The sequence below is a fragment of the Macrobrachium rosenbergii genome, chromosome 34 (assembly GCF_040412425.1).
Source record: "Macrobrachium rosenbergii isolate ZJJX-2024 chromosome 34, ASM4041242v1, whole genome shotgun sequence".
Taxonomy (NCBI): domain Eukaryota; kingdom Metazoa; phylum Arthropoda; class Malacostraca; order Decapoda; family Palaemonidae; genus Macrobrachium; species Macrobrachium rosenbergii.
Genome location: NC_089774.1, coordinates 10,699,809 through 10,712,788, shown reverse-complemented (window position 1 = coordinate 10,712,788; position 12,980 = coordinate 10,699,809). Strand labels below are relative to the sequence as shown.

The 12,980-nt window shown below is 36.7% G+C and overlaps 1 protein-coding gene across 1 annotated transcript; it reads right to left on the bottom strand.

Moving 5' to 3' along the window:
* Nucleotides 1-247: 247 nt before the first annotated feature.
* LOC136856197 (mutS protein homolog 4-like) lies at nucleotides 248-11,739 on the bottom strand. The gene is given in 22 exon segments (XM_067133891.1): nucleotides 248-728; nucleotides 1,226-1,403; nucleotides 1,622-1,830; nucleotides 1,974-2,087; nucleotides 2,242-2,343; nucleotides 3,046-3,265; nucleotides 3,654-3,757; nucleotides 4,398-4,531; nucleotides 5,089-5,275; nucleotides 5,721-5,833; nucleotides 5,836-5,848; nucleotides 6,056-6,121; nucleotides 6,383-6,469; nucleotides 6,690-6,820; nucleotides 7,201-7,322; nucleotides 7,447-7,652; nucleotides 7,992-8,140; nucleotides 8,475-8,683; nucleotides 9,073-9,297; nucleotides 9,804-9,867; nucleotides 10,461-10,502; nucleotides 11,614-11,739. Coding segments are annotated over 22 exon segments (3,051 nt in total). The 5' UTR covers nucleotides 11,657-11,739; the 3' UTR covers nucleotides 248-395.
* Between the last annotated feature and the right edge of the window lie 1,241 nt (nucleotides 11,740-12,980).

The window sequence follows — 12,980 nt, the reverse complement described above, 5'->3', positions numbered from 1 at the left end:
TACTTGACAACCTATGTAACTTTGAAAGAAATGATTCCTTCAGAAATCAATAAACATCTACAGTAAGGTTTGTCAGTTTTTGTGTGTATTAGAAAAACAAAATAACTGTTCATTTCGCATCTCTTCCCAGATCCTTTTTGATCTTGCAGCTATTTTAGCTGTTCATTCAGTACAATACAAAAGACAAGAATTTTGTGCACCTAGACCCAAGAAGAATTTTGTGCACCAAGTACCAAGAATAATTTTGTGCACCAAGTACCAAGAAGAATTTTGCACACCTAGTCCCAAGAAGAATTTTGTGCACTAAGTACCAAGAAGAATTTTATGCACCAAGTACCAAAGCAGTTTGTGCACCCAATACCAAGCACTTTAGCTGCATACATTCACAAAAGAGACTACTCTTTCAGATGAACCTGCTCCATAAATTGTTGGAGAAGGAACTGCAACTTCGACTTAACTTCAAGTGTGCTTCCTTCAACTAGACCAGACCTCAAGGATTCACTCCCACTGTCATCTTTACCACAATTATCAATACTCGAGTGGTTAACGCTGGCAGAATTGAGCAAAGAATCGCTCGGAGCGCAAGGAGATCGGCTTTCCTCGTCTTTCGAGGTACATAAAGGCGAAGGAGAGATGGATGTCATGGCTTCTGAGAGCTTCATAAGCTGGTGTGCCAGGTGGTACACTGCTCGATACCTTGCGGACTGGTTGTCCGATTCACTCGTTATCTGAAACAAATGTTATGAATGAATAAATTGTTTTAGGTGTCATGTGGTTAGCAGTCTAACCATAAACAATAGGTCTAAAGACGGCAGCTAAATTTTCTGTTTAAGTATTACTGATATCCCTGAAAATAATCAACTTATCAATGAACTCTTAGAGTAAAGAAACTACTGAATCATATAATAGAATGCTTAGAGGAACTAATGGACTAAATATAAACAGTGAGAATTTCACCTTTGGACAAATTACTTCCCTGACAGCTGAACACGGCAAAATTAAGGTCTCGCACCGCAAACTGAATAACTAGATAAAATATAATCTAGAATCTCAAAAAAATGGTACACAGAAAAAAATTACACTGCCAACATTCTAAAAGAAGTGAAAAGGAGCATACAAGGCTGAAAACTTCATAAAAATTAATATAAAAATAGCTATTACCTGGGCAAAAACACTGATTAAATATAGTACTAGATCACGATGAATAAGAAAGTAAGCATCAAACCTGAGAGGCTGGTTCCATTGTCTTGGCAAGTTCCTCTGCTCTGTTCACAATGTTTCGAGGAATCGCCGTGACTTTTGCCAGAGCGATGCCGTAATGAGTCGCTCGAGTTACGCCGGGGCGCACAACGTGGGTGAGCTTCAAGCGTCCGTCGACGGCTTCTTCGTGCTCCAAGTGGTAACTGTCGGAAGTAACGAAGCTTTCGTTGGTACACTTAATCAAAATCATTAACTGCAGGAAATAATGAATAAATCATCTCTCAAGAGCTTCTTGAAAACTTCATTTTAGCAGAATAATAAAGAAAACTTGAGCTATTGTCATAAAAATGCATTCACGAATAACCCACGCATGCAAACTGGACTTCCTTCAGTGACACAACTGTCTTAGACACAAGCTTACTTGGTGACGCTCGGATACAAGTCCGCGAGCTTCGTCAGGAAGAGCGTGTGCGTTGCCAACACCGTCGGCACTCTTGCTGCAATGAGCATCTCCAACACAGCCCAAGCTAGACCACCACCTTCCTCTATGGATGTCCCGGACCCCAGTTCGTCCAGCAGGACTAAGGAGTCGTTATTCGCCCCACCGAGAATGTGGGCGACATCGCTCATCTGGAAAGCCGAGTTCTTAATAATAATAATAACTTACAATGTAACTACAAAGGTCTGCTTATGTAGACTTTCTAGAATATATGTTATATATGACAATGCTTGTCAATGTTCCTCAGACTTTAAAATGGTTTAGCCTTTCTTACCTGAACCTGAAAGGTAGATGCATTATTTTCCGGAGAGTCTTCGGACCCCAGGTGCGTGAACAGTTGGCGAACGAGCTTGACAGAAGCGAAGTCTGCTGGTACGAAACTTCCGAGCTTCGAAACAAAACAGAACGACTACAATTAAGCTTCACAAATTACACTGAGCTTCAAAATAAATGACAAAAGATTTCACTGAACATAAAACTTAAAAGATTTGACTATATAACCAAAACATATATTGAAACTAGTACAATTTTTAAATACTGACCTGAGCCAGGATCTGAATCAGAGCAATCTGCCGCAAGTACGTGCTCTTTCCACTCATGTTGGGTCCGGTGAGCACCATGACACAGCTTTCAGAGCTCAGGTACTGAAAAATTAAAACACTGCATAAATACATTATACAAATCTCTATACATTATACTTCTTGGATGATGCAAGCTATTAGAAACCTCTTTGGAAATGAACACCTGTTCCTGACAAACTATGAGAGAGAGAGAAAATCTGTTTTATGTGGTCTATGAATTCTTTCCACAAACTATGGAAGAAAACCCTCCAATGCTGATGTTTCTTAAAGCTAAACATATAAACAACAAGAATTTGCAATGTTAAAAAGATGACTAACTCTCCACCAATCTAAGCTTTCTTTCTTTTATTGTGGTGGTCCCAAGAATGTATCCTCAAGTTACAAGTGAAATTTGAAGCATGAAAATGTTGAAATAGCTGAAGAGCAATATCAAGTAATATGACAAAATACTGTGTGGTTTGAAGATACCCCAGTTACCTCATTATCACCCAAGGTGTGACCAGGTATAAAGTAGGTGGCATCTCCTCACAAATTACCGCAATACCAAGTCATTCACAATAGAATACCTTTGAAGAGACATCGATAAACTGCGACTAAAATGACTGTACGGGTTCCATGCTACATCAGAATACCCAGTACGATATAGAGTACACAGTACTATACAAAACACACACACAATTCCCTTAACTAAATATACATATTTATATAGTAACTGCACCTCAAATCCCTCAATATATCAACAAGAGAACGTTGCAAATAACTCACAGTGTTATTTGGCACTGGTTCGACAGAAGAAAGAACGTCTAGGATTGGATGTCGACCTCCCTGGATGGCCAGCGTTGGAGAAAACTCGGGCCGCACCCACGACCCTACGGACGCAGCGTGAGTGAGGGCAACCACAAGATCTAAGGTCGATACTGCTTCCCCTAGGGCGTGGAGGGCCCCGATTCGTCCACGGGCTTCTACCAGCATTTCTAGAACGATCCTGTGGGGTATCGTCGTATTAAAAATGATTACTGTTCCTATAATTGCAATTATGAAGCATTTGGCCGTGACCACAATTCCTACGCTCTAAAAAATCTACTGAAAGAACTTGTTCTTAGATAAGGAATGAAAGTTAAAGAAATTGGAGTGCTTCGGTGGATGAGAACAATGGTAATGGATTCAAAGTAGATATCAGAAAATATTTACGTCCAATATTTCTATAGAACAACCTAATTTAAAGATTTATAATTTTTTTGTCAAAGTTTAGCTATAATTCTGGCAAAATTTCCTACCTTCACCAGAACTTCTAGCCTACTTAAAAATTAAATCTCTATCCTTCCTTACACCCCACCAAGAGAACTAATCCGACTCGCACTAAAAAAACTCACACATTACTCATTATCAGAATCTCTCTCAAAGTGTCCCTCGAGCGCTGATCTAACTGATAGAGCTGTTCGGTAGTGCAGGTGACGCATCCTTTTCCACGTTGAACCTGAGGAGATTTTGGTTAACGCAGAGTGATGTTAAACGCAGGTTGCTACCACAAAAAGGCCTCATAAAAGATGGATAATCAAGTACATGAAACAGTTTCTCACTGGCAAATTAGGGAAATGAAAATGACCAAGGGATTACTTTATATAAATCATAAGCTAATCCTACATTTAATACACAGCCATTATGATCAGGCAATTACACAGTGTTACCAAGCCAATGAAAATGATTATACTGTGAGCACCTGACAATGAATTGTAGGTATAAAGCACTGTTTTACTAAAACTCTTGTGCTTTCAAGTCATAATGTTTACACAATTAACAAAGACCTGAGTATACTGAAGTTCACTACTTAAGAAAATCAACTATGAAACACCTGTACAATACTCTTTGAGATGCTTCAGTATATTAACTTGTGTACAATGTCATAAGAGTGATGTAAAACAATATCTGTACTATGCACGAAGCCTCAGGTGATGGTTTATACGTATGAACAAAATAATCTTAAAACAGTTAAGTTTAACAAGAATAGGGCAGAGTTCACAATAACTTACAGTACATTTATAAACAATACTAATTGCAAAATCATCTTTAATCACAGTACATACAGTATCTCTCAGCCAACACAACCAACCACCAACCTGAATCAAGACAGGAGGGAGATTAAGTGCACAGTTTTTCTTCTTGTGGGAAACAGAAATATGGAATCCTCTTGCCGAATTGTGGCCCACCCTAAGCATAATCTTCAGCTCTTTTCCAAGTTCCTCCACATGACCTGAAATATTAATCGTGAAATTAATAATTCTACCAAATCATCCTACTGTAAAATGTATACAACCATTTTCTCTTTTCACAAAGACACTATACAGCTGTCGTAAAAAGGTTTACACAATGTCTGCTGTGATTTTCATTTGGTATTCGTGAGGATGTCAAGAAAAATATTTGAAAATGACTGAATGCATGAGATTTCATAGTAATGTCTTGGTACTGTAGCCAAGCAAAGTCACCATGATTTAGTCATATAAAAGTATATGAAATCGAAAGTCAACATTAACACATGAAATATTAAACAATATACAGCAACAGAGAGTTGTAACGTGTACTCAAACCGAATAATGATGAAATTCAAAGTAATGTAAGCAATTGCTTAGCTATATGATAACAAACCAAATCAAAGCTGTCCCAGTACAACACGGATTTGAACGTAAATCTGAACTTAAGCCAAAGAACAGCTGGAATGACAAACAGACAGAATTGAATACTTTAAGAAACTCAAAATTTGGATGTCAGGATCTCAATCTGTAACAAAAGAACATCTTAAACCCTTCTTACTAGTGATATCGTCAATGATTTCCGAGTAGATCTTCCGCGCCACATCCAAAAGTCCGTTGACGTGACTCTTTATAGCGTAACACCGCTGGGTCCTCATGGCTGCTGCGCCCTTCACAAGGCGGGCGTCTTCGTGCAAAACCTCCCGCAACAGGTCAAGGAGTTCCCTTAGGGCTTGGCTGTTCACTGCCTAAAAGTAAGGGTGCACATGATACAAGGAAGTATGGTAAAACTTAAATTTGCTTAAAATATAAATATATACAGCTGAGACACAAAGCATTAAGATTTATACATACAGAAATAAATGCAAATGACAAATGTATGCTCAAAGTTGCAATATTTGCCAAACTACTTCGCCTTCCAAGGCTCGCTCTCTTCAACAAAACTCACAAAAACGATTAGTTGTTTAAAGGAATCCATCTTTTACAGGATAATTATTAGCATCCTATGACCTATAGACTTATTTGTTGACAACTGTACCCCAATAGGTCAGTATTGCCTTGCAATACCAAGGAATAATTACACATTTTAACCCTGTGCACAGAGATGGTATAAGCATGGATCCACCAAACATAAATTTACTTCAAGTTCATTCAAATTTTGCTTTGGCTGAAATCTTATAATCAAAAACAAACCTCCTTCACAGACGACAAAAGGGGGTCAGTAATCCCCTCTAGAGCCATCCTCAGGGGGTCAAGCAACTCCAAAGTATTCTTCAGGGCAATGACGTAATTCAACCTCAGTTCACACGTTGCTCTGTGTCCTTCGTAGAAAGTGAACAGTTTAAAATGTCTGTCAATTAGCAAAGTATTTCTTATTTATTCCAAAAGTTCTCTATATTTACGTCCTCATTGGCAACATGAATGGATTCTGAAAGTATAACTCATAACACCAGTAATGATACGCCAAATATAAGTTATATATAATCTTAACCTTGATGAAAATACAGTAAAACTGATTGACCACAAACCTCCTTCGGCAACTGGACGCACATCGAAAGAAGCCAGTCTATGTCAGGAAATCGACCCAAAATGCTCTGAAATTCCAGAAAACAAATAAAAGGGTTTCACAATCACACAGGCATAAAACTGCCCTACACTCACCTAGCTAAATATTTGCAACATAATCATTCAGTCTTTAACTTTGCCCCTTTCTCCAAAACACTTTTGATGTCCTACTTTCTTGAGAGCCTAGGCTATCTTCCATCCTCTGGAAAAATGTATCACTAAAAGATGGAATGATTTAACCAACAAATTACACAGGACATGAGAAGTACATGAAACACTCAAAACAAAACCTGGAGAGTGAAAAAGAGCTCTGGATTCTCGACTAAATACTGCAGGGCGTTGTGTCGCGAGATTATCGTGGCGGCATCCGCATGGGGCTGTGAAAAGGAAAAATATTTTAATATTTTCATGCTTAACTTTGCCTTCATCAATATCTGTCAAATTGGCAAGCAACCACAGAACAAGCCAGACGGGTCAATAACATAACCAAGCTTCCAATTGACAAATATCTTTAAAAGATTATGGATAAATTATTAACCATGACTACAGTATGTCCTTTAGACATCGCACACTTCCCCGAATCCCGCGCTTCCTTACCTGCAACAGAGATGCTCGCAAGAGTCTTGTTCCGCCAGGGGTGCGGGTGTGCCTCAGGGCTCCGAAAAGCGAGTTCTCCCAACCGCCCCGCAAACCGCGTACTAGCTCCAACTTGCGGCAAGACGAGTAATCTGTTGAGGAATGGATGAGAAATCCAGGGAAGTTCAAGCTGAATCAATCATCAATACAGTTTTATTTCTGATTGATAAATATAAAAACATTGTTTACAACTCGCAAAAAGGACTTTAAACAACAGGGTGTCTTAAGAGTACAAGAACAGGTCCGTGAAATTACTTTAATTCATGCCATGTTCAAAAACTTAACTGTTAAATAAAATAATGCAAGACAATATTGCAATAATGCACAATAAAATACATAAATACAATCAACCATAACTTAAGTTTTTAATTACTGTAGCACTAAATCTGGTCATCTCTTGAGAACCAATTCTGTCATTTCAACATTAAAAAAAATATCGCAGTTTTAAAAACTGTCAAGAGCTTTCGCTTACCAATGAACATAGTGTTCTCAGACGATGACAGAGACACGTGCAGACTACGTGGGGCGTAGGTTACATGCTGAATGTGCTCCACATATTTCATGAGCGCTGCTACAGCTGCTAGGCAATAGTACCTGAAATATAATCGATATGGAATCTAAAACTGTCTGATACAAAGTATAACTTGTCTCCTTTGTAGAAGTGAAGAAATTTCATTTTCATTTCTTAAATTAACTCGAGAATTTAACGTTCCCTTACTTTGTCGAGATGTGCCTCTCAATGTAAGCGCATTCAGGCGAGGCCAGATGCTTCACAATAGCCAGGCCCCTCGTGTCGTTGAAATACCGCCGGTGAACAGCTGTCACAGACGTCTCCGTTATGCTCTCCTGGATGACCTGAACCAACCCCCTTCCACCTACTCGGCCGCTGAATTCTGACGGGACTGCCGTACTAGCGACAATGACCTAAAATAAGAAAATGTCAGTCAGTTGAAAGCAATCCAGAGGGCTAACCTGAAAAGTAAATTCCATACATTACAGACACCGCCCTGCTTACAAACGAGTTAGTTCCGGACGGCCGTTTGATTTTATAATCAATACAGGACTAAGTTTTACCGTCCTAAATCACAATACACTGTATTGAGTACAGAATAGATGTGCAAAAAGAGATTTCAACTTGCGATTGGCAAAGGGGGGGCGCCCTGAACACAATTTTAATTTGCGGTCCTGTTCATTTTGTATCTCTGAATGTCTGTAGTTGAATGTTCTCAAGTAGGGTGGCGTCTGTGGTAAATTGCAACGAACCTCCAGAGGATTGAAAATGGCCAACTTGGTGAGGGTTCGAGTGTACGTGTGAGTGTCGGAAAACTGAGCCAAGGACAGCTGAGGGCATCGGAGGTCGATGGCGGCAACACCCACTTCTCCTCGGGCTTGTCCGCGACCTTCTACAACGGCTGAAATGACGAAAGTACTTAAAAGACCGATACAAAAATTTCTGGTGATAATTGATAAAATTCCCCTAATATATGGACTTGTTACTGACACGGGTATGAATCTCCAATCCAAGGATTCTGCTCATTCAGTTTTTTCAAATTATTCAATGAAATACTGTTCTTGTTGACTTCTTGATTTCATGCATCTATAACAATAAATACTGTACAGAAGGTAAACTTGAAAAAATATCAAATAAAATCAATATGGTGAACCCCTACATCTTTACTTGTTGCAAGTCAGGGCACAAAAAAATTACAAGCTAAAGCAAACTTTAAACTTCTCCAAGAACCTCACCAACGATAGACGAGGCACGAGGCTCCCCAGGAGTTCTCAGGCAGCCTGAACCGGGAGTTCGAGAAGGACCTGAACTTGGGGTTACTGTGCCGCGATCAGATCCAGTCTTCGGAGTCCTCACACCAGCTCGGCTACTGCCGGTTCCTGTCAACGACCTTGTGTAATCTGAAGTTGTCGACGTGGCTGAGAGCAGGCTGCTGTAAGGTATTCTGAAAAGTAATATGTAGGTACTAATACAGTCTTTTGATGTCTTGAAAATCAAATAAGCCTTCAGTACCAATTACTATATGACATCAGAGCAAGGGCGTAAGATTGTCGATGTTTACTTCTAAAAGGGGACCTCCCGAATATCAAATAAAAATTATGTTCTGTGAAATTTCAATGTGGACTTCTTTCGACATTACTTTCCCAGCAGTATATATTACCTTGGACAGCAATATCATGATAAATATTCCTCCCAAAGACACAAAATCAATTCTCCAAACAAAACAGCATACTGAACCTAATTTAGGATAGCAGACAGTCTTCTAACACGACCAAATCACAGCCCCCTTTGCTCGATACAAAACACAGCATGAACAAAATCCTACTACCAGACCTCGGCTTCCTGATGCCACCAGATCCAGACATTACATCGTTTCTCTTGGCATATAGGCTCTCCAATATGCGCGCTTCCTCCTCGTGCTTTCTCCTTTCGCCACTCGTGCTTGTGTTCCTCGAGTCGTCCGACAATAAACCGGATGGGATGGGAATGAACGGAGGGCCGTCTGGGTACACAGGAGTCGAATGTTTGGGCGTCTTGTCTTCCCTAGGGGCTGGGGCTCTGTCAAGAAATATAATGCTGTAGATGAGAACCAGTTTCGTATTTTGGATGGGAAATGACAGTTCACAGTTAAATGTGGATAATGCGTACTACATAATTTAATTATTATCTAAAATTGTTCTCAGATCGAAGGAAAATACTTTGCTTCCAAAAGATTTATCGCTCGTACAAAGAGCCAAATGAACTTCTTGATTGTGTAAAATACAAATTTCACAAAGAAGTAAAAAAACTAACATATTTCACAGCATATAAAATAAATTTGACTTGTACCGAATTTATTTAGCAATATAGAAGCAGCATTAGCAAGACCATCTGAATATACTGTCAACTAAGCGGGCATTTCCAAAAATAACAGACCTCGGTGCCACAATCTACTGGACACTGAAGAGATTATTAACGGATCCTTTAGCTCACTTGCACAAAACGTCTTAATTATGCAAATCTTACGAATGGAAATTGAAGTCTGGGCGAACTAATGACATGAATATAATTTGAATGAGTTTTACCTCCAACGTAGCTTATCCAAAGACCCCTTACTGGAGCTCCCATGCCCGTCTGAGTTGCTGTCGGCTGTAAGTGAATAAAAAATCTAAACTTAAATTGGTGGGTTTTCATTGTAACTGTAAAGTTTGATTAAGTTTACATAAAAGTGAAAACGTAGCTTTAAATTACAGCCTATCAGGCCTAGATAAATATATCTGCTAAAAGCAGCTTTATAAATTATAAATATTTAAATAAAAACCTGGAAAAAACATTTAACAAACACTATATTAAATTCAAAATCTGGAAAAACATTGATTATAAAAATTAAAATCCTGGAAAACTTTAACAAACATTATGAATATTAAAACAAAATCCTGAAAATAACTAACATTAGAAATATTAAGTTAAATACCAGAAAAAGCATTTAAACGTTACATTAAATAAGAAGACCTGGGCAAAAATGCCGCTACAAAATATACGAGCGACACAAAAGCAAAGCAGGAATTAAATTTCATCAGGACCAAAGATGTCGATCGCTCGCCGAGCCAAATTCTCTATCGTTAGACTAAACCCGGAGAAATAAGATAGATTATACAAGTCTTAAAATTCAAGGGAGTTCCTAACTCGACGCCAATGAAATTAGTACTCAACAATAGAGGACAAATAAGCAATTTTCTTACCGAACGTCTGTATGGCATCTTTTTCTCCGTCCTCGTAAACATCTGAAAGGCAAAATAAGATTTCAGTGAAATTTTTACATTAAAAATGAGCATTTTTGTACAGTAACGATAATCGGTTTCATGTGTTGTTTAAAAATCAATCGCAACTCATTCCTCAATCCTAAGTAAAATTTAAATTGACGTATTTATACAGCATTTTTGAAATGACGATCAATTCGATGCTATTTTTAAATAATCGCTCGCACCTCGTTCCACAAATTCAGAGGTCCTTAGGCCTAGATCCTCGTTGGGAAAAATGGCAGTTTACTGACAGCAAGGCTAATGCTAGGCCTAAACGACATTTAGACCAAATTCACATCCAGAACTTGTCCAAAAAATTATTGCCATGATAATTATTCATCAAAATTATTACTACCCTCGGCCAAATCTTACTAGGCTGTAGGCTAGCCTACAGGCTAGGCCTATAAGAAAAAACAAAGTTGGCATTGATTTGCATATAGCTTACCTATAAATCTTTACTGACACTATCGTCAAGTTACTTAACATAATAGTACAAGCCCCTATATGACGTTCGCACGACAGGCCTATAACTTTAGCCTAGGTCTATCGTAGAATAATGTGCAACTTACAGGCTAGCCTAACAAATGAAAGACTGTAGCCTAATCAAATTTAAACCCCCAAATTAGTGATAATTCATTAAAGACCTGAAAAAAATTATTTAGGCCTAGACTACATAGGCCTACTCTCTGCCTAGGAGGTCCCCACATACCTAGGCCTATTCTAACCTACCCTAGGCTATTATAGCATAATAAAACACTAAATTATTCTTAAAAAAACAGTAATAAGTCATTAAATAAACGAATAATTTAATTAAATTATTTAGGCCTGGATTAAATAGGCCTATTAGAAGCCTATGAGGCCTCTAACTATCTAGGCCTATTCTAGTCAATTTTATTTAATTAAAACATTAAATTATTCTTTAAAAAACAGTAATAAGTCATTAAATAAACGAATAAATTAATTAAATTATCTAGGCCTGGATTACATAGGCCTATTAGAAGCCTATAGGCCTCTATCAAGGCCTATTTAGGCCTATTTTATTTCATTAAAACATTAAATTATTCTCAAAATTAATTAAATTTCCTCATATCACCATATTTCGGAGGCCTAGCCTTGTGGCTGGGTAGTAAAGCCATAGGCCTATGGGAATTAACCACGTGTTTTAATTATACTTTGGAGAGGAGTTTGTGACGTCACGAGGTCCTTTTTTTATTATAAAATCCATTCTTTTTTTTATAATTTAGTTAATTGGGCTTTTTTTTTTATTGATTTGTTATATAATTAATTAATTTTTTTTTATTTTATAATATATGTGCATAACTCGTTTCATGATTTTATAGTAAATTGTTTTTTTTTTATTGTAAAAGTTTTTATTTTGCTTTTTATTATTTTGTTATATAACTATGAATGGCGGCGTGTTTTATTATATAATAATTATTGTGTAATAATTCGATTCATTGTAAATAAATGCTTGTCAAAATTTGAATAAAATTGATTTACGTTAAATATTTTGACGTAATTCCATTTTATTTTTTTTTATTTTTTCGTATTTTTGTTCATAATACCTCGATAAAGTTACTGATATATAAAAACAATTGTTATAAAGAATATTAGACTGAAAATAACTTTAAAATATATTAATTAAAGGAAATTTAATGACATTCATTGACGATTTAATCAGTCAATCGTCCAGAACAAAAGCTTCAAAATATATTGAAAAAAAAAATTTTATAACTAGAGGACTGTGATAACATTTTTTAATAAAATTTTTTTATAAAATTAATGTATTAAAAAGCAAATTAAACAAAATGAGAGCTTGAAGTTATATTAAAAAGAAAGCAGAAGTAAAATTTCGAACTATATGAGAAAGATATATAGGGAAAATTTTAGCCTATAGAAAGACACATATAGATCTATATATTAACTGAATACACTGAATAGTTATTTTGGTTAAAATTATAATATAAAATAAATAAAAAAAACTCGAAATATGAATTATTTTGGGAAAAATATCGAAAACATAACATTCATTACATCAGAAGGGTTCAAAATTTCAATATACAAAGCTTATTGAGTTCCCCCCCGTGCCCCAAGGGTAACTATACCCTGGGGTACGATGAACCCGTAAAATATATTATGAAAAAGCTGAAATCAAATAATTTTTTGAAATTATATTAGTATTTTTAAACTTGAGGTTCAGGATTATTCAAGAAAACTTAAAGAAGAGGAATTTGTTTATACGTCATAATAAACAAAGCCACAGGTTGCAGAGATATGATTAAAGTAGAAATGTCAATTTTGTTAAGAAAATAGATAAAATTGAGATTTACTCAGATTTTTATCTATTATTAGTCGATTTTATCATTAATACAGATAAAAATAAGCTTAAAAATTAAGATTTTTTATATAATGGCTTATTATAAGTTGAATTTATCTGTGAATGATTATGTTCTTGACAAA